Here is a 22,218-nt window from a genome sequence, read left to right as displayed (position 1 = left end):
CCTACAGGACTCATACTTTGCGGCAAAATTTGATGTCAGAACACCAACGGACACCAATTACCCCCTCGGTGAGCTTCTTTTCTTTGAAATCGAGAGTTTAACATGTTTTTGAAAGATTTTTTAAGGTGCCCACCCACATCCATTGTATGACCAAAACGGTGGTAGAGCAATTATTAGACTTTCTCAAAAGTGCTAGTTTTGTCAACGTTTTGATCTGAACCATTGTATATGATCATAAGTAACCTAGTAACCTAGGCTAAACATGCATTTTCCCTTTACTACTCCTTTAATGGTAGCAGTGAGTGGCTAAAGCAGTTACACTGATGATAACATAAAGTCATCCCCACCGGGTCTTGAATCTCGGTCTCCCAGGTGGGAGTCCAATGCTCTAACCACTAATCTACTTGTGCGGTGGAGATCGACGGGATGGTTTTGGTGTCCTTCTTCTAGTCCCTAATGTAGGTTGGGGTTAGAATAATGGTTGGGATTGGGACAGGATCTGACCTATAAGGCAAGGGGTAAAGGTTGGAGTGAAAGGATGAGCATGTGGAGGTTTGGGGTATAGTACCATAAAGTCATCCCCACCGGGTCTCGCGGGTGGGAGTCCAATGCTCTCACCACTACTCTACTTGTGCAGTAGAGATCGGCGGGTTGGTTTTGGTGTCCTCCTTGATTTTGATGTGCTGGGACTACTGCCTCTTCTGGTGCAAACAGAGAAATGCAGGCCAACATTGTCCGGAGTAACGGAGGAAGGGAGGGAGTGATAACGGGACAAATGCTATACTAGGTGCGTTGGCTTCCAGCCACACACAAAGACCCTCCTGTCCAGCTGGCTTGTTTGAAAGATTTCAGCCATGAAAGGGTTAACTATGTTGAGGACTGTGAGAGAGGAAGTGCTTCTGACGTCATTTCACTGAAACGAAACTAGACTGACGACTGAAATCTCTGAAACAGTTCAACCTACTCTGTCGCACTTCTTAGTCGCTTGTAAACATTTTATATACAGACAGTAAAGACAGGACCACAACACAAATGCAAATAGGTGAGCAGAGAGATTCACACTGACAATTGAAGTTTAGACTCATTTGTTATATCATTGTTTCCTGTTGTCTGTTTTAAATGTAGCCAATTCCTCAGTTGGGAAGGAAACTGATGTGCTCTAACATATAGTTGAATAGTCATCTTACAAGGCATTGTTTACTACTCTAAATCTAGAGTAAAATTGTTTAATTTCATAATTTCTGGTCTTTTGGTCTCTGTCTAGATATGGCTTCCTGTAACAGTGTCCTGTCTGAAGAGCAGTTAATGTGTGCTATCTGTCTGGATGTGTTCATTGACCCGGTCTCCACCCAATGTGGTCACAACTTCTGCAAGCCCTGTATCACTAAGTACTGGGAGAGCAATGATCTGTGCCAGTGTCCCATGTGTAAAAAGACTTTTGATAAAAGACCAGATCTCTTTGTCAATACGTTCATCTCTGAGCTGGCTGCTCAGTTCAGGAAGTCAGTACCAGTGAAAGCTGCCAGCAGCCCAGAGCTCCACCCTACAAAACCTGAAGTGTCATGTGACTTCTGCACTGGTACGAAGCTCAAGGCCCTGAAGTCCTGTCTGGTGTGTGTAGCCTCTTACTGTGAGACTCACCTGGAGCCTCATATAAGAGTTGTAACCTTGAAGAAACACAAGCTGATCCCCCCTGTGGAGAACCTGGAGGACAGGCTGTGTAGGAAGCATGAGAGACCCCTGGAATTGTTCTGTAGGACTGACCAGACGTGTGTGTGTCAGTTCTGCACTGAGACAGACCACAAGAACCATGACACCGTCCCTCTAGAACAGGAGTGTGAAGAGAGGAAGACTCTGATGAAGAAGACAGAGAGAGAAGTGCAGCAGATGATCCAGAAGAGACAGGAGAAGGTTCAGGAGATCAAACTGTCAGTAGAGACCAGCAAGAGAGATATATCAGACAGTGTGGAGGTCTTCACTGCTCTGGTGCGCTCCTTTGAGAGAAGCCAGGCTGAGCTGATTGAGGAGAACCAGAAAGCAGCAGAGAAACAGGCTGAAGGTTTCATTAAAGATCTGGAGAAGGAGATCACTGATCTGAAGAGGAGAAGCACTGATCTGGAGCAGCTCTCACACACTGAGGACCATCTCCAACTCCTCCAGAGCTTCCTATCCCTGAGCACCCCTCCACCCACCAAGGACTGGTCTCAGATCAGAGTCCACAGTGATCTGAGTGTGGAGACGGTGAGGAGAGCTGTGTCTCAGCTGGAGAACACACTGAATACAGAGATGGAAAAGCTGCTTGAGGAAGTCAAGCTGAGGAGGATTCAGCAGTATGCCGTGGATGTGACTCTGGACCCTGATACAGCACATCCCAAACTCATCCTGTCTGAGGATAGGAAACAAGTGAGACATGGAGACACATGGAAGCATCTCCCTGATAACCTAAAGAGGTTTGATCATGGTGTCTGTGTCTTGGGAAAGCAGAGCTTTTCCTCAGGGAGGTTCTACTATGAGGTGCAGGTTGAGGGGAAGACTAGGTGGGATCTAGGTGTGGCCAGAGAGTCCATCAACAGGAAGGGGATGATCACACTGAGCCCTGAGAATGGATACTGGATTATATGGCTGAGGAATGGACATGAGTACCAAGCCTTGGATGTCGCTTGTGTCCCTCTCTCCCTGAGAGAGAAGCCCCATAAGGTGGGGGTGTTTGTGGATTATGAGGAGGGTCAGGTCTCCTTCTATGATGTGGAGGCCAGATCTCTTATCTACTCCTTCACTGGCTGCACCTTCACTGAGAAACTCTACCCATACTTCAGCCCTGGTCATAATGAGGGTGGTAAAAACTCTTCCCCTCTCATCATCACTCCTGTCAACCTCTGATTATTGTATAATGACCTGGACAATAATCCTTTGAATAATCTTACAAACCTGTTATTGATTTGAAAATGCATTTGATGCCTGCCTCTCCTCTGATTCTTACTCTACACTTTGTATCATTCGAGCTGTAATTAATGATGTGATGATGTTGATAATAATGAAGCTGTAGCCAATCTTTGGTACATTATGCAATAAATGACTTTTAATCTATATCAGAAGTGCCTCAGGATAACCTTCAGCCCCAGTCTTGAAATCAGATTTATATGGATACATTTTATGATCAGAAACCTGTCTGTTTTCTTGTGGTCTGATCACTGACAAACATCCACTTTCACTATTTAGTTAATTATCTATTCATTTTTCCCCCCATTGTTTTTACTTTGAGTTGAATGTATCTTATTCTGTTTTCATTAGTTATTATTAACATTCCTATTCAGATTTTCACTTCCTCAGTACAACACATTTCTCCTTGGGTGGGTATTGGGGTGGATTCCGCGGGTTAATATTGTATTTGTATATTAATATGGTGATTTCAAAATTGTTGTCTATGTTTAAAATGAAAAATACCAATAAAAACACCTTTGATTTTTTTAAAGCATCCACTTTCATATCTGACAAATAGAACACATTCATGCCACCTGCCTGCATGCCTGAAGAAGACAGGACACCATGTACAGTAGGTTCAGTGTGTGAGAAGTCTTGGAGAATGAGCGAGTGAGTCTCTGCATGTGTGAAAGAGGAAGGAATGAAAGGCGGGAGGTTTAGAGGAGCTCTGTGTTCTTGTATGGCAGCCGTTCTCCTATAGTTAAAGTACGGTATGTGTGGAGGCATTGGCGATTTTATAGGGGGGGCAGGGGGGGCAAGTGCCCCCCCTGATTGGACAGCCCAACTCTGCTCAGATTCTTAAAAAAAAAAAAAAAACTTTTTTTTAATTTTTACTAATTAACACAATTATTAAATACATAATTGTGGTTTGTACCAGTTTGTGTTAGATCATCATTAATTTTAAAAGTGTATTTATTACTTAAACTAGGCTACCTTTAAAAATATATATATATTCATAATCCACTAATGGCACAACTCGTCTGTCGAAAAAAATGAGATCTGACTGTACTGCTCAGTGCTCAACAAGCTACAACTAGCCAACCTGCTCATAATGGCAAAAAGAGCTATAAAAACAATTTACCACTTCTTCATAAAATAAAATAAAATCTGGCAATGCTAATGAAGAAGCTACCACTCGAAATGACAGCGCAGCAGGTGCAATCGAATGCAGAAGTGCTCCAGAGGTTATCGGAGCTAGCACTAGCACTAGCAACATCACCATCGGCGAGGAAGCTAGCACCAGCAGGCAGTTGCAGTTTGATGTTGTGATGTTGGGTATGGCCTAAAGGCATAAAGTCATATTGACATGCTTGTGGTGTCTAGATGAAGTTTGATGCGTTGTACATATTGAATTGTCATACGGATTTCTTATTAGCATACTGTTCACAACTGGTATTCTTTGTAAATAGATGGGACGAGATGGCAGAACTATTTTGTTTTTTTTCTCACGTCAAAATGTTGCCCCCCCTACTCTCAGAGGGTAAAATCGCCTATGTGTGGAGGGTTGGCCTGGATTTGAACATCCTGCATCATGGCTCATTCTCACCACCAGACACTGAACATGCAGCTGGACACAGAGAGCCAATGTGTTTCAACCACAATGAGAAATCACATGGAAACTCTTACAATTTCATACATGTAATGTTTTGTAAAAGCTTTGACTTGTAGGTGCTTTTTGAAGAAGAAAAAAAGTTGCCAGGGCAGTATGAAAAACCCTCCTGTCCAGCTGGCTTGTTTGAAAGATTTCAGCCATGAAAGGGTTAACTTTGTTGAGGACTGTGAAAGAGGAGGAGCTTCTGACGTCATTTCTCTGAAATGAAACTAGACTGAGGACTGAAATCTCTGAAACAGTTCAACCTACTCTGTTGCACTTCGTTTCTAGACATTTTATATACAGACAGTAAATACAGGACCACAACACAAATGCAAACAGGTGAGCAGAGAGATTCACACTGACAAGTGAAGTTTAAACTCATTTGTTATATCATTGTTTCCTGTTGTCTGTTTTAAATGTAGCCAATTCCTCAGTTGGTGAAAGGAAACTGATCTGCTCTAACATATAGTTGAATCATCTTACAAGGTATTGTTGACTACTCTAAATCTAGAGTAAAATTGTTTAGTTTCATCATTTCTGGTCTGTTGGTCTCTGTCTAGATATGGCGTCCTGCAGCAGTGTCCTGTCTGAAGAGCAGTTAATGTGTTCTATCTGTCTGGATGTGTTCATTGACCCGGTCTCCACCCACTGTGGTCACAACTTCTGCAAGGCCTGTATCACTAAGTACTGGGAGAGCAATGACCTGTGCCAGTGTCCCATGTGTAAAAGGACTTTTGATAAACGACCAGATCTCTTGGTCAATACCTTCATCTCTGAGCTGTCTGCTCAGTTCAGGAAGTCAGTACCAGTGAAAGCTGCCATCAGCCCAGACCTCCACCCTACAAAACCTGAAGTGTCATGTGACTTCTGCACTGGTACGAAGCTCAAGGCCCTGAAGTCCTGTCTGGTGTGTGTAGCCTCTTACTGTGAGACTCACCTGGAAACTCATATGAGAGTTGTAACCTTGAAGAAACACAAGCTGATCCCCCCTGTGGAGAACCTGGAGGACAGGCTGTGTAGGAAGCATGAGAGACCCCTGGAGCTGTTCTGTAGGACTGACCAGACGTGTGTGTGTCAGTTCTGCACTGAGACAGACCACAAGAACCATGACACCGTCCCTCTAGAACAGGAGTATGAAGACAGGAAGACTCTGATGAAGAAGACAGAGAGAGTAGTGCAGCAGATGATCCAGGAGAGACAAGAGAAGGTTCAGGAGATCAAACTCTCAGTAGAGACCAGCAAGAGACATGCAGAGAAAGAGATATCAGACAGTGTGGAGGTCTTCACTGCTCTGATGCGCTCTATTGAGAGAAGCCAGGCTGAGCTCACTGAGGTGATTGAGGAGAACCAGAAAGCAGCAGGGAAACAGGCTGAAGGTTTCATTAAAGATCTGGAGAAGGAGATCACTGATCTGAAGAGGAGAAGCACTGATCTGGAGCAGCTCTCACACACTGAGGACCATCTCCACCTCCTCCAGAGCTTCCTATCCCTGAGCACCCCTCCACCCACCAAGGACTGTTCTCAGATCATAGTCCACAGCGATCTGAGTGTGGAGACAGTGAGGAGAGCTGTGTCTCAGCTGGAGGACACACTGAATACAGAGATGGAGAAGCTGCTTGAGGAAGTCAAGCTGAGGAGGATTCAGCAGTATGCCGTGGATGTGACTCTGGACCCTGATACAGCTAACAGCTCGCTCATCCTGTCTGAGGATGGGAAACAACTGAGTCATGGATACACAGGGAAGAATCTCCCTGATAATCCAGAGAGGTTTGATCGATCTCTCTGTGTCTTGGGAAAGCAGAGCTTCTCCTCAGGGAGGTTCTACTATGAGGTGCAGGTTGAGGGGAAGACTAGCTGGGTTCTAGGTGTGGCCAGAGAGTCCATCAACAGGAAGGGGATTATCACACTGAGCCCTGAGAATGGATACTGGATTATATGGCTGAGGAATGGACATGAGTACCAAGCCTGGGATGGCGCTTGTGTCCCTGTCTCCCTGAGAGAGAAGCCCCAGAAGGTGGGGGTGTTTGTGGATTATGAGGAGGGCCAGGTCTCCTTCTATGATGTGGAGGCCAGATCTCTTATCTACTCTTTCACTGGCTGCACCTTCACTGAGAAACTCTACCCATACTTCACCCCTGGTAATAATGGGGGTGGTAAAAACTCTTCCCCTCTCATCATCACTCCTGTCAACTTCTGATTACTGTATACTGACCTGGACAATAATCCTTTGAATAATCTTACAACCCTGTTATTGATTTGAAAATGCATTTGATGCCTGCCTCTCCTCTGATTCTTACTCTACACTTTGTATCATTCGAGCTGTAATTAATGATGTGATGATGTTGATAATAATGAAGCTGTAGCCAATCTTTGGTCCATGATGCAATAAAGGACTTTTAATCTATATCAGAAGTGCCTCAGGATAACCTTCAGCCCCAGTCTTGAAATCAGATTTATATGGATACATTTTATGATCAGAAACCTGTCTGTGTTTTCTTGTGGTCTGATCACTGACAAACATCCACTTTCACTATTTAGTTAATTATCTATTCATTTTTCCCCCCATTGTTTTTCCTTTGAGTTGAATGTATCTTATTCTGTTTTCATTAGTTATTATTAACATTCCTATTCAGATTTTCACTTCCTCAGTACAACACATTTCTCCTTGGGTGGGTATTGGGGTGGATTCCGCGGGTTAATATTTTATTTGTATATTAATATGGTGATTTCAAAATTGTTGTCTATGTTTAAAATGAAAAATACCAATAAAAACACCTTTGATTTTTTTAAAGCATCCACTTTCATATCTGACAAATAGAACACATTCATGCCACCTGCCTGCATGCCTGAAGAAGACAGGACACCATGTACAGTAGGTTCAGTGTGTGAGAAGTCTTGGAGAATGAGCGAGTGAGTCTGCGCATGTGTGAAAGACGGAGGAATGAAAGGCGGGAGGTTTAGAGGAGCTCTGTGTTCTTGTATGGCAGCCGTTCTCCTATAGTTAAAGTACGGTATGTGTGGAGGGTTGGCATGTATTTGTTTGGTCTGCGTTCACTGTAGTTGATTGAAAGAGAGAGTGAAGTGTGTAGTTCAGGCCTGAGGGAGTGGCTTGTTTAATGTCATGGTTTGACATAATAGGTCTCACTACGGAATAGAGAGGAGTACAGGGTGTAGGTGGGGTGCTTCAGTGGTCTGACTCTGAATGATCATCATCGGGTCGTCCACCAACGAGCCTCCCATCTTCATCTACAGTTATCCCGGTCCTCCATACACCTGGCGATCTCATCGATGGTCTCCACTCCCGCATCCATCTTAATTATGTCCACGAATGTTTTGGTAGGACGTCCTCGCGCCTTTCTGTCCGCGCCATGGATTTGGCTCCCATAACACCAGCTTGCTGGTTTATGAAGCTCATGGATGGAAAGCACACACATACACACACAAGCAAGCACACACACACACACACACACAGTACTAGAGTGGATGATGGTGGAGAACGGAGAGGCGGTGGTTCTCCTTGTGCCCTCTGGTTATTCACCCACAGGTTACCTTCACCATCACCATCTCTCCCTCTCTTTCTTTCTCTCTCTCTCTCTCCCTCTCTTTCTCCCTGGGCTGTTAAAGGAAGCAGGCACGTTCTCACACGTGGTCCAGTCTGAGTGGTACAGTATGGAGAGAAAGAGAGAAAGACAGAGCATTGGAGAGAGAAAGAGAGAGAGAGAGGAAGAGAAGTGCATGGCGAAAGTGAATCCATGCGGTAATGATAACAGTTTGCAGTGTGAACATCCTGCATCATGGCTCATTCTCACCACCAGACACTGAACATGCAGCTGGACACAGAGAGCCAATGTGTTTCAACTACAATGAGAAATCACATGGAAACTCTTTCAATTTCAATACATGTAATGTTTTGTAAAAGCTTTGACTTGTAGATGCTTTTTGAAGAAGAAAAAAAGTTGCCAGGGCAGTATGAAAAACCCTCCTGTCCAGCTGGCTTGTTTGAAAGATTTCAGCCATGAAAGGGTTAACTTTGTTGAGGACTGTGAAAGAGGAGGAGCTTCTGACGTCATTTCACTGAAATGAAACTAGACTGAGGACTGAAATCTCTGAAACAGTTCAACCTACTCTGTTGCACTTCGTTTGTAGACATTTTATATACAGACAGTAAAGACACGACCACAACACAAATGCAAACAGGTGAGCAGAGAGATTCACACTGACAAGTTAAGTTTAAACTCATTTGTTATATCATTGTTTTTCTGTTGTCTGTTTTAAATGTAGCCAATTCCTCAGTTGGTGAAAGGAAACTGATCTGCTCTAACATATAGTTGAATCATCTTACAAGGCATTGTTGACTACTGTAAATCTAGAATAAAATTGTTAAGTTTCATAATTTCTGGTCTTTTGGTCTCTGTCTAGATATGGCGTCCTGCAGCAGTGTCCTGTCTGAAGAGCAGTTCATGTGTTCTATCTGTCTGGATGTGTTCATTGACCCGGTCTCCACCCACTGTGGTCACAACTTCTGCAAGGCCTGTATCACTAAGTACTGGGAGAGCAATGCCCTGTGCCAGTGTCCCATGTGTAAAAGGACTTTTGATAAAAGACCAGATCTCTTGGTCAATACCTTCATCTCTGAGCTGTCTGCTCAGTTCAGGAAGTCAGTACCAGTGAAAGCTGCCAGCAGCCCAGACCTCCACCCTACAAAACCTGAAGTATCATGTGACTTCTGCACTGGTACGAATCTCAAGGCCCTGAAGTCCTGTCTGGTGTGTGTAGCCTCTTACTGTGAGACTCACCTGGAACCTCATATGAGAGTTGTAACCTTGAAGAAACACAAGCTGATCCCCCCTATGGAGAACCTGGAGGACAGGCTGTGTAGGAAGCATGAGAGACCCCTGGAGCTGTATTGTAGGACTGACCAGACGTGTGTGTGTCAGTTCTGCACTGAGACAGACCACAAGAACCATGACACCGTCCCTCTAGAACAGGAGTGTGAAGACAGGAAGACTCTGATGAAGAAGACAGAGAGAGAAGTGCAGCAGATGATCCAGGAGAGACAAGAGAAGGTTCAGGAGATCAAACTCTCAGTAGAGACTAGCAAGAGACATGCAGAGAAAGAGATATCAGACAGTGTGGAGGTCTTCACTGCTCTGGTGCGCTCTATTGAGAGAAGCCAGGCTGAGCTCACTGAGGTGATTGAGGAGAACCAGAAAGCAGCAGAGAAACAGGCTGAAGGTTTCATTAAAGATCTGGAGAAGGAGATCACTGATCTGAAGAGGAGAAGCACTGATCTGGAGCAGCTCTCACACACTGAGGACCATCTCCACCTCCTCCAGAGCTTCCTATCCCTGAGCACCCCTCCACCCACCAAGGACTGGTCTCAGATCAGAGTCCACAGCGATCTGAGTGTGGAGACGTTGAGGAGAGCTGTGTCTCAGCTGGAGGACACACTGAATACAGAGATGGAGAAGCTGCCTGAAATCAAGCTGAGGAGGATTCAGCAGTATGCCGTGGATGTGACTCTGGACCCTGATACAGCTAACAGCTGGCTCATCCTGTCTGAGGATGGGAAACAAATGAGATGTGGAGACACAGAGAAGAATCTCCCTGATAATCCAGAGAGGTTTGATCGATCTCTCTGTGTCCTGGGAATGCAGAGCTTCTCCTCAGGGAGGTTCTACTATGAGGTGCAGGTTGAGGGGAAGACTGAGTGGTATCTAGGTGTGGCCAGAGAGTCCATCAACAGGAAGGGGCTGATCACACTGAGCCCTGAGAATGGATACTGGGCTATATGGCTGACAAATGGACATGAGTACCAAGCCTGTGATGGCGCTTGTGTCCCTCTCTCCCTGAGAGAGAAGCCCCAGAAGGTGGGGGTGTTTGTGGATTATGAGGAGGGTCAGGTCTCCTTCTATGATGTGGAGGTCAGATCTCATATCTACTCTTTCACTGGCTGCACCTTCACTGAGAAACTCTACCCATTCTTCGGCCCTGGTCTATTGGATGGTGGTAAAAACTCTTCCCCTCTCATCATCACTCCTGTCAACCTCTAATTACTGTATACTGACCTGGACTATAATCCATTGAATAATCTTACAACCCTGTTATTGATTTGAAAATGCATTTGATGCCTGCCTCTCCTCTGATTCTTACTCTACACTTTGTATCATTCGAGCTGTAATTAATGATGTGATGATGTTGATAATAATGAAGCTGTAGCCAATCTTTGGTCCATGATGCAATAAAGGACTTTTAATCTATATCAGAAGTGCCTCAGGATTACCTTCAGCCCCAGTCTTGAAATCAGATTTATATGGATACATTTTATGATCAGAAACCTGTCTGTGTTTTCTTGTGGTCTGATCAATGACAAACATCCACTTTCACTATTTAGTTAATTATCTATTCATTTTTCCCCCCATTGTTTTTCCTTTGAGTTGAATGTATCTTATTCTGTTTTCTTTAGTTATGATTAACATTCCTATTCAGATTTTCACTTCCTCCGTACAACACATTTCTCCTTGGGTGGGTATTGGGGTGAATTCGGGGGTTAATATTTTATTTGTATATTAATATGGTGATTTCTAAATTGTTGTCTGATTAAAGTGAAAAATACCAATAAAAACACCTTTGATATTTTTTTTAAAGCATCCACTTTCATATCTGACAAATAGAACACATTCATGCCACCTGCCTGCATGCCTGAAGAAGACAGGACACCATGTACAGTAGGTTCAGTGTGTGAGAAGTCTTAAATAAAAAACATTTTATTTGTAGTGCGCTTTACATTTCGAGAAATCTCAAAGTGCTATAAAACAGAGGTTAAAAACAACAATGTAGTACATTCATCCAGGCTCCACATCCATTACACATCCAATACATCCACCACCAAGTCACATCCAACACATTAGTACGTCTAATAGGTAATTCAATAATAAAAATAGACAATGATAATAATAAAAACATGAGGCAAGCATTACATGGCACATAAAAGATGAAGATGACATGGGAGAACGGTCAACAGAAAGCTTTTGTGAAGAGGTAGGTTTTAAGGTCTTTCTTGAAAGTACCCACAGACTGAGGTGGTCGGGGAGGGCGTTCCACAGCCTGGGAGCAGCAGTGCAGAAGGCTCACATCCCCATGGTGTTAAGCTTGAACCCAGGGGGTTTGAGGAAGTTGACAGTGGAGGAGCGGAGGGTGCGGAGGCAGTCTGAGGGGTGAGGAGTTCCTTGAGGTAGGGGGGGGGGGCATTTCCGTATATGCACTGGTGGGTGAGGAGGGAGACCTTGAATTCAACTCTGAATGAGATGGGGAGCCAGTGGAGTGACTTTAGGATGGGGGTGATGTGGTCATATTTGCGCTCCCTCATCAGGGATGTACTGGAGTTTCTTTAGGCTACTACTAGGGATCCCGATGAGGAGTGCATTGCAATAGTCCAGCCTGGAGGAGACAAAGTCTTGGAGAATGAGCGAGTGAGTCTCTGCATGTGTGAAAGAGGGAGGAATGAAAGGCGGGAGGTTTAGAGGAGCTCTGTGTTCTTGTATGGCAGCCTTCTCCTATAGTTAAAGTACGGTATGTGTGGAGGGTTGGCGTGGATTTGTTTGGTCTGCGTTCACTGTAGTTGATTGAAAGAGAGAGTGAAGTGTGTAGTTTAGGCCCGAGGGAGTGGCTTGTTTAATGTCATGGTTTGACATAATAGGTCTCACTACGGTATAGAGAGGAGTACAGGGTGTAGGTGGGGTTGCTTCAGTGGTCTGACTCTGAATGATCATCATCGGGTCGTCTACCAACGAGCCTCCCATCTTCATCTCCAGTTATCCCGGTCCTCCATACACCTGGCGATCTCATCAGTGGTCTTCACTGGTTAATCACCCACAGGTTACCTTCACCATCACCATCTCTCTCTCCCTTTCTTTCTCTCTCGTCTCTCCCTCTCTTTCTCCCTGGGCTGCTAAAGGATGCAGACGCGTGCTCACACGTGGTCCAGTCTGAGTGGTACAGTATGAGTATGAGTAAAGAGAGAGAGACAGAGGGTGGGAGCGAGAAGGAGAGAGAGAGGAAGAGAAGTGCATGGTGAAAGTGAATCCATACGGTAATGATTACAGTTTGCAGCGTGGACATCCTGCATCATGGCTCATTCTCACCACCAGACACTGAACATGCAGCTGGACACAGAAAGCCACTGTGTTCCAACCACATTGAGAAATCACATGGAAACTCTTACAATTTCAATACATGTAATGTTTTGTAAAAGCTTTGACTTTTAGATGCTTTTTGAAGAATAAAATAAGTTGCCAGGGTAGTAAATCATAAAATCATGAAAATCATCCTGTCCAGCTGGCTTGTTTGAAAGATTTCAGCCATGAAAGGGTTAACTTTGTTGAGGACTGTGAGAGAGGAGGAGCTATGACGTCATTTCACGGAAACGTAACTAGACTGAGGACCGAAATCTCTGAAACAGTTCAAACTCCTCTGTTGCACTTCTTTGTCGTGTGTGGACATTTTTATACACAGACAGTAAATACAGGACCACAACACAAATGCAAACAGGTGAGCAGAGAGATTCACACTGACAAGTGAAGTTTAAACTCATTTGTTATATCATTGTTTCCTGTTGTCTGTTTTTAATGTAGCCAATTCCTCAGTTGGTGAAAGGAAAATGACCTGCACTAACATATAGTTGAATAGTCATCTTACAAGGAATTGTTGACTTCTCTAAATCTAGAGTAAACTTGTTTAGTTTAATAATTTCTGGTCTTTTGGTCTCTGTCTAGATATGGTGTCCTGCAGCAGTGTCCTGTCTGAAGAGCAGTTAATGTGTGCTATCTGTCTGGATGTGTTCATTGACCCGGTCTCCACCCAATGTGGTCACAACTTCTGCAAGCCCTGTATCACTAAGTACTGGGAGAGCAATGACCTGTGCCAGTGTCCCATGTGTAAAAGGACTTTTGATAAAAGACCAGATCTCTTTGTCAATACATTCATCTCTGAGCTGGCTGCTCAGTTCAGGAAGTCAGTGTCAGTGAAAGCTGCCAGCAGCCCAGACCTCCACCCTACTAAACCTGAAGTGTCATGTCACTTCTGCACTGGTACAAAGCTCAAGGCCCTGAAGTCCTGTCTGGTGTGTGTAGCGTCTTACTGTGAGACTCACCTGGAACCTCATATGAGAGTTGTAACCTTTAAGAAACACAAGCTGATCCCCCCTGTGGAGAACCTGGAGGACAGGCTGTGTCGGAAGCATGAGAGACCCCTGGAGCTGTTCTGTAGGACTGACCAGACGTGTGTGTGTCAGTTCTGCACTGAGACAGACCACAAGAATCATGACACCGTCCCTCTAGAACAGGAGTGTGAAGACAGGAAGACTCTGATGAAGAAGACAGAGAGAGAAGTGCAGCAGATGATCCAGGAGAGACAGGAGAAGGTTCAGGAGATCAAACTCTCAGCAGAGGCCAGCAAGAGACATGCAGAGAGAGAGATATCAGACAGCGTGGAGGTCTTCACTGCTCTGGTGCGCTCCATTGAGAGAAGCCAGGCTGAGCTCACAGAGGTGATTGAGGAGAACCAGAAAGCAGCAGAGAAACAGGCTGAAGGTTTCATTCAAGATCTGGAGAAGGAGATCACTGATCTGAAGAGGAGAAGCACTGATCTGGAGCAGCTCTCACACACTGAGGACCATCTCCAACTCCTCCAGAGCTTCCTAACCCTGAGCACCCCTCCACCCACCAAGGACTGGTCTCAGATCAGAGTCCACAGCGATCTGAGTGTGGAGACGTTGAGGAGAGCTGTGTCTCAGCTGGAGGACACACTGAATACAGAGATGCAGAAGCTGCCTGAAGTCAAGCTGAGGAGGATTCAGCAGTATGCCGTGGATGTGACTCTGGACCCTGATACAGCTAACAGCTGGCTCATCCTGTCTGAGGATGGGAAACAAGTGAGACATGGAGACACGGGGAAGAATCTCCCTGATAATCCAGAGAGGTTTGATGGATGCCTCTGTGTCTTGGGAAAGCAGAGCTTCTCCTCAGGGAGGTTCTACTATGAGGTGCAGGTTGAGGGGAAGACTGAGTGGTATCTAGGTGTGGCCAGAGAGTCCATCAACAGGAAGGGGCTGGTCCCACTGAGCCCTGAGAATGGATACTGGACTATATGGCTGAGAAATGGACATGAGTACCAAGCCTGGGATGGCGCTTCTGTCCCTCTCTCCCTGAAAGAGAAGCCCCAGAAGGTGGGGGTGTTTGTGGATTATGAGGAGGGCCAGGTCTCCTTCTATGATGTGGAGGTCAGATCTCATATCTACTCTTTCACTGGCTGCACCTTCACTGAGAAACTCTACCCATACTTCAGCCCTGGTCTATTTGATGGTGGTAAAAACTCATCCCCTTTCATCATCACTCCTGTCAACCTCTAATTACTGTATACTGACCTGGACTATAATCCATTGAATAATCTTACAACCCTTTTATTGATTTGAAAGTGCATTTGATGCCTGCCTCTCCTCTGATTCATACTCTACACTTTGTATCATTTGAGTTGTAATTAATGATGTGATGATGTTGATAATAAAGTTGTTGTCTCGTAACAAGTGGCTTGTTTAAGGTCATGGGTTGATATAGGCCTTCAGTATAGAGAGGAGTACAGGGTGTAGGTGGGGTTACTTCAGTTGTCTGAATACGAGGTTATTTTAGTACTGCATAATGTTCTAGTATGGGGCTGGTGTATGAAGCTCATGGATGGAAAGCACAAACACACACATTTGAATTACTTTATTTGTGTTCACATAATTCAACAAAATCTTGAACACAAACAATAATAGATTTGGAAACATTTGACACTCACTGAGTGCCATACATTACATCACTTAGCAGACAGACAGCCTATGGATACAGGAAGCAACGTCTCCATAATATGACGACCTCCAATTATCACAGACAATGAACAGAATCTTGCCAGTGCCTTAGCTTTTGGCTTGGGCATTCCTGCCACCTGTAGGCCCCTCACGACTAGTCTGTGGACATTTCCTAAGCTACCAAATATAAAAACCATCAGTTTACATTCATACCCAAGCTGCGTGATCGCATCTTTGAGCGGTTGAATTTTAACACCTTTGTAAGGGAAGCCTCTTCCAGACTATGATCAAATGTACAGCCTACTTCCAAAATGGTGACTTGTCTACTGTCCTCATCAACAAAAACAGCATCTGGTGTATTAGCTGTAACATTTGTAAATACATTGTGTTCACTATTACACAGGTTTAACATGAGTGTTTAAAGGTTTTGATTGAATAGTGAACATACAGTTTGGAATTATGCCCTTAACTAACAGGTCAACAATCCTATCATGCCTTGCAAGGTACAACCCTTTGTACACATAGCAGCCATTCAGAATACCCTAACCCACACACAAACCCACATACACACATACAGTACACACACACACACACACACACACACACACACACACACACACACACACACACACACACAGTAGAGTGGATGATGGTGGAGAATGGAGAGGTGGAGGCTCTCCTTGTGCCCTCTGGTTAATCACTCAGAGGTTACCATCACCATCTCTCTCTCTCTCTCTCTCTCTCTCTTTCTCTCTCTCTTTCCCTCTCTTTCTCCCTGGGCTGCTATAGGAAGCAGATGCGTGCTCACACGTGTTCCAGTCTGACTGGTACATTATGGAGAGAAAGAGAGAGAGAGAGCGTTGGAGAGAGAAAGAGAGAGAGAGAAGGAGAAGTGCATGGCGAAAGTGAATCCATGCAGTAATGATAACAGTTTGCAGTGTGAACATCCTGCATCATGGCTCTCACCACCAGACACTAAACATGCAGCTGGACACAGAGAGCCACTGTGTTCTAACCACAATGAGAAATCACATGGAAACTCTTACAATTTCAATACATGTAATGTTTTTTAAACGCTTTGATTTGTAGGTGCTTTTTGAAGAAGAAAAAAAGTTGACCGGGTATGAAAAACCCTCCTGTCCAGCTGGCTTGTTTGAAAGATTTCAGCAATTAAAGGGTTAACTTTGTTGAGGACTGTGAGAGAGGAGGAGCTTCTGACGTCATTTCACTGGAAAGTTACTAAACTAGACTGAGGACCGAAATCTCTGAAACAGTTCAAACTGCTCTGTTGCACTTCTTAGTCGTTTGTGGACATTTTTATACACAGACAGTAAATACAGGACCACAACACAAATGCAAACAGGTGAGCAGAGAGATTCACACTGACAAGTGAAGTTTAAACTCATTTGTTATATCATTGTTTCCTGTTGTCTGTTTTTAATGTAGCCAATTCCTCAGTTTGTGAAAGGAAAATGACCTGCACTAACATATAGTTGAATAGTCATCTTACAAGGAATTGTTGACTTCTCTAAATCTAGAGTAAACTTGTTTAGTTTAATAATTTCTGGTCTTTTGGTCTCTGTCTAGATATGGTGTCCTGCAGCAGTGTCCTGTCTGAAGAGCAGTTAATGTGTGCTATCTGTCTGGATGTGTTCATTGACCCGGTCTCCACCCAATGTGGTCACAACTTCTGCAAGCCCTGTATCACTAAGTACTGGGAGAGCAATGCCCTGTGCCAGTGTCCCATGTGCAAAAGGACTTTTGATAAAAGACCAGATCTCTTTGTCAATACATTCATCTCTGAGCTGGCTGCTCAGTTCAGGAAGTCAGTACCAGTGAAAGCTGCCAGCAGCCCAGAGCTCCACCCTACAAAACCTGAAGTGTCATGTGACTTATGCACTGGTACGAAGCTCAAGGCCCTGAAGTCCTGTCTGGTGTGTGTAGCCTCTTACTGTGAGACTCACCTGGAACCTCATATGAGAGTTGTAACCTTTAAGAAACACAAGCTGATCCCCCCTATGGAGAACCTGGAGGACAGGCTGTGTAGGAAGCATGAGAGACCCCTGGAGCTGTTCTGTAGGACTGACCAGACGTGTGTGTGTCAGTTCTGCACTGAGACAGACCACAAGAACCATGACACCGTCCCTCTAGAACAGGAGTGTGAAGACAGGAAGACTCTGATGAAGAAGACAGAGAGAGAAGTGCAGCAGATGATCCAGGAGAGACAGGAGAAGGTTCAGGAGATCAAACTCTCAGCAGAGGCCAGCAAGAGACATGCAGAGAGAGAGATATCAGACAGCGTGGAGGTCTTCACTGCTCTGGTGCGCTCTATTGAGAGAAGCCAGGCTGAGCTCACTGAGGTGATTGAGGAGAACCAGAAAGCAGCAGAGAAACAGGCTGAAGGTTTCATTAAAGATCTGGAGAAGGAGATCACTGATCTGAAGAGGAGAAGCACTGATCTGGAGCAGCTCTCACACACTGAGGACCATATCCACCTCCTCCAGAGCTTCCTAACCCTGAGCACCCCTCCACCCACCAAGGACTGGTCTCAGATCAGAGTCCACAGTGATCTGAGTGTGGAGACGGTGAGAAGAGCTGTGTCTCAGCTGGAGGACACACTGAATACAGAGATGGAGAAGCTGCTTGAGGAAGTCAAGCTGAGGAGGATTCAGCAGTATGCCGTGGATGTGACTCTGGACCCTGATACAGCACATCCCAAACTCATCCTGTCTGAGGATGGGAAACAAGTGAGACATGGAGACACACGGAAGAATCTCTCTGATAATCCAGAGAGGTTTGATCATTGTGTCTGTGTCTTGGGAAAGCAGAGCTTCTCCTCAGGGAGGTTCTACTATGAGGTGCAGGTTGAGGGGAAGACTGAGTGGTATCTAGGTGTGGCCAGAGAGTCCATCAACAGGAAGGGGCTGGTCACACTGAGCCCTGAGAATGGATACTGGGCTATATGGCTGAGGAATGGACATGAGTACCAAGCCTGGGATGGCGCTTCTGTCCCTGTCTCCCTGAGAGAGAAGCCCCAGAAGGTTGGGGTGTTTGTGGATTATGAGGAGGGCCAGGTCTCCTTCTATGATGTGGAGGCCAGGTCTCATATCTACTCTTTCACTGGCTGCACCTTCACTGAGAAACTATACCCATACTTCAGCCCTGGTCTATTTGATGGTGGTAAAAACTCTTCCCCTTTCATCATCATTCCTGTCAACCTCTAATTACTGTATACTGACCTGGACTATAATCCATTGAATAATCTTACAACCCTTTTATTGATTTGAAAGTGCATTTGATGCCTGCCTCTCCTCTGATTCATACTCTACATGTTGTATCATTTGAGCTGTAATTAATGATGTGATGATGTTGATAATAAAGTTGTTGTCTCGTAACAAGTGGCTTGTTTAAGGTCATGGGTTGATATAGGCCTTCAGTATAGAGAAGAGTACAGGGTGTAGGTAGGGTTGCTTCAGTGGTCTGAATAAGAGGTTATTTTAGTACTGCATAATGTTCTAGTATGAGTGCCATACATTACATCACTTAGCAGACAGACAGCCTATGGATACAGGAAGCAACGTCTCCTCCATAATATGACGACCTCCAATTATCACAGACAATGAACAGAATCTTGCCAGTGCCTTAGCTTTTGGCTTGGGAATTCCTGCCACCTGTAGGCCCCTCACGACTAGTCTGTGGACATTTCCTAAGCTACCAAATATAAACATCAGCATTTTACATTTATACTCAAGCTGCGTGATCGCATCTTTGAGCGGTTACATTTTAACACCTTTGTAAGGATGTACAGCCTACTTCCAAAATGGTGACTTCTCTACTGTCCTCATCAACAACAACAGCATCTGGTGTATTAGCTGTAACATTTGTAAATACATTGTGTTCACTATTACACAGGTTGAACATGGAAGATAAAACACAGGAGTGATTAAAGTTTTTGATTGAAGAGTGAACATACAGTATGGAATCATGCCCTTAACTAACAGGTCAACAATCCTATCATGCCTTGCAATGTGCAACACTTTGTACACCTACTGTAGCAGCCAGTCAGAATACCCTAACCCACACACACACACACACACACACACACACATACACACACACACACACACACACACACACACACACACACACACACACACTTCAGGTGGAGAACAGAGAGGCGTGGTTCTCTTTGTGCCCTCTGGTTATGACCCACAGCTTACCTTCACTGCCAACATCTCTCTCTCCCTCCCTCTCTCTCCCTGAGCTGCTATGGGAAGCAGATGCATGCATGTGTTCCAGTCCAAGTGGTACATTGTAGAGGGAGGGAGAGAGGGAGAGAGAGAGAGAGAGGGAGGGAGAGACAGAGGACAATAGATAATGGGAAAGAGAGACAAGTGCATGATGCTCTCTCTCTCTCCCATTCTCTTGTGAATCCATGCACATGGTAATGATAACAGTTTGCAGCGTGGACATGCTGCATCATGGCTCATCCTCACCACCAGACACTGAACATGCAGCTGGACACACAGAGCGACTAGAGTCTGGTGTTGAAATCCCCTCTACAGATCTCACCACACCACAGAGTGAGATCCCTTTGTCCAGGACAACTAAAGCTCTGGGAATTAATAATGCAGCTAGCAAAGAGGAGGAGGAGGAGTGAGAGAAGAGGAGAGGAAGAGAGGAACACACCTGTTTACGGATCAGTCCTTTCAGAAGTGGCTTTCACTGGAGACAGCTAAGAGCCCAGTGGATCCCCCCCCCCCTCTCTCTCTCTCTCTGGACTGTGCATCACTGTCAGGAGCAGTTTTTAGATCCCTCTATCAATTATTCATCCTCCAATGTTGACTTCCTGACCAGTCTGCAGTCTCAGGTCTCTTTCATCCTGTCACATTTGAGCCACCACAAAGAGATCACACACCGTGATACATGATGTCACCAAAATATCAATCAATAGTAGATGAAATTACTTCATTGTTACATTATTGTCCTACATACACAGTGATGAATATTGATGAATTTGGTTGATTTTCAGAGAAATGTTGGTTTAATCTGGTCCTGTTAGCTGTTCCTAAATATAATGATTGACCTCTGAGTATGGCTGTAGCTGGAGCTTTCTGTAAGAAATGGTGTCCCTCTTCCATAGACTTATGAGATAAAGATGACATTCCATGGACGACGCTGAAGTTAGAACCCGTTTCTCAGAACCCGTTTGGAATTATCTGGTCCACCTTAAAAAAAAGGTTCAAATCGGGATTGAATCAAGATTAAAAGAAAACTACCCAAAATGTCATGGGTTCTATACTACACAGTGGTAGTAGACCCCCTCCCGGTCTGACTCCTGGAGTTTCAAGAGATTCTGATGTGACATTTCAAAATAAAAGCCTTCTAAAATCTCAAAAACTGCTTAAATCAGGATTAAATCAGGATTAAAAGAAAACTACCCAAGATGCCACAGGTTCTATGCTATACAGTGGTAAAAGACCCCCTTGCGGTCTGACTTGTGGAGTTTCAAGAAATTCTGATGTGCCATTTCAAAATAAAAGCCTTCTAAAGTATCAAAAACTGCTTAAAACAGGATTAAATCAGGATTAAAAGAAAACTACCCAAGATGCCAAGGTTCTATGCTACAGAGTGGTAGGAGACCCCCTCCCGGTGGCATTTGACGTTCTTTGACGTGACACTAGTGTAAATTGTCAGCCCTGTTGTCAGTCATGTTCGTCTGCCATTGGACCACTGGGAAATGGAGAAATGCTTTTCATGTGTGTTGTACTGCATGTTTTCAGAAATGATTCAGAAACCCAACCCAGAAATGAACCTCATCTAAAGTAGTGGGGTTAGTGTCAATCCCTGAAATAGAAAAAAGATGGACGGACAGAGTAGAGAGGTTTTCACTCTCGTTTCACAAGCCCTGCTGTTTTCACTAGGATACTAATACAATTGGTAGGAATGTGACATTTGATACAATCATCTCACCTCCCATGCCTGTACTTTTACTTCTAACCACTAGGGGTCAGTAAATATCCATTGCATGTTAGAGTGAATTCTCTTGTTCAGGTCGGTAGGTCTATTGGTACTCCACTGGACTGGAGTGTTGCATGGAAACAGGAAAGATGGTTATTATATCAAAGGCTAAGTCTTAACCTCTGTGGATTTACCAAAGTATTTTGGAGCTTCTTTTTCATCTGGAGTGGGTCATATTCCTATTCTGATTGAGACTGATTCAGTTGATCATATTCTGACTTTACTGCTGGTGCTCCAAGTAAAGTGTATAAAGTGCATGTGCATTATTTGCATGCTGGTGTGTGTGTGTGTGTGTATGTGTGTGTGTGTGTGTGTGTGTGTGTGTGTGCGCGCGCGTGTGTGTGTGTGTGTGTGTGTGTGTGTGTGCGTGGGTCATAGGGAGGCAGGTAACAGGCTTTTTTTGTAAACACCAAAAGTATTATTTTTGTAAGCAACAAGTGACTACTGAAACAGACATAACGTTTCAAAGCACAGCATACACACATGGCCTACAGCACTTGTACAGACAGTGGCACTGCAAACATGTCATCACAGAGTACACGCTCCAGGACCTCTGCTGATACTCTATGGAGAATCTGCTCCAGTAAGTGACACCTGTATAATAACATTTTGAGATAGTTATCACGCTTCAAGTGAGAAATATGATGAAACGCCATAAGTGTGCAACTATCAAAATCATAATTTGTTTACTTACTGTCAAGCCACAAAAGTGAGCTCTTCTCCTGAAGTTGTCATGAGTGACGGTGTCTCTGACGGAGGAACACGTAGGGCCGGT

At 44.5% G+C, this 22,218-nt stretch overlaps 4 protein-coding genes across 4 annotated transcripts; all 4 read left to right on the top strand.

The window, feature by feature from the left end:
- Positions 1 to 1,266: 1,266 nt before the first annotated feature.
- Positions 1,267 to 6,773, top strand: LOC311317015 (uncharacterized protein; the record flags this gene model as incomplete). Its single annotated transcript, XM_084448008.1, has 4 exons — positions 1,267 to 2,868; positions 3,683 to 3,692; positions 4,865 to 4,915; positions 5,137 to 6,773. 4 exons carry the CDS (start codon positions 1,267 to 1,269, stop codon positions 6,771 to 6,773), a joined length of 3,300 nt encoding a protein of 1,099 aa, XP_084304134.1.
- A 1,975-nt stretch (positions 6,774 to 8,748) lies between these two features.
- LOC311316896 (E3 ubiquitin-protein ligase TRIM21-like) lies at positions 8,749 to 10,746 on the top strand. The gene is made up of 2 exons (XM_084447844.1): positions 8,749 to 8,773; positions 8,996 to 10,746. Exons 1-2 carry the CDS (start codon positions 8,764 to 8,766, stop codon positions 10,627 to 10,629), a joined length of 1,644 nt encoding a protein of 547 aa, XP_084303970.1. The 5' UTR covers positions 8,749 to 8,763; the 3' UTR covers positions 10,630 to 10,746.
- A 2,273-nt stretch (positions 10,747 to 13,019) lies between these two features.
- On the top strand, positions 13,020 to 15,007 carry LOC311316894 (E3 ubiquitin-protein ligase TRIM21-like). The gene is made up of 2 exons (XM_084447842.1): positions 13,020 to 13,126; positions 13,351 to 15,007. Exons 1-2 carry the CDS (start codon positions 13,117 to 13,119, stop codon positions 14,982 to 14,984), a joined length of 1,644 nt encoding a protein of 547 aa, XP_084303968.1. The 5' UTR covers positions 13,020 to 13,116; the 3' UTR covers positions 14,985 to 15,007.
- Positions 15,008 to 16,678: 1,671 nt separating this feature from the next.
- On the top strand, positions 16,679 to 18,646 carry LOC311317014 (E3 ubiquitin-protein ligase TRIM39-like; the record flags this gene model as incomplete). The annotated part of the gene is made up of 2 exons (XM_084448007.1): positions 16,679 to 16,785; positions 17,010 to 18,646. Exons 1-2 carry the CDS (start codon positions 16,776 to 16,778, stop codon positions 18,644 to 18,646), a joined length of 1,647 nt encoding a protein of 548 aa, XP_084304133.1. The 5' UTR covers positions 16,679 to 16,775.
- Between the last annotated feature and the right edge of the window lie 3,572 nt (positions 18,647 to 22,218).

Source organism: Borostomias antarcticus (assembly GCF_949987555.1).
Source record: "Borostomias antarcticus genome assembly, chromosome: 13".
Classification (NCBI taxonomy): Eukaryota; Metazoa; Chordata; class Actinopteri; order Stomiiformes; family Stomiidae; genus Borostomias; species Borostomias antarcticus.
The sequence above is the reverse complement of the archived record's forward strand: the minus strand, read 5'-3'. Positions and strand labels throughout refer to the sequence as shown.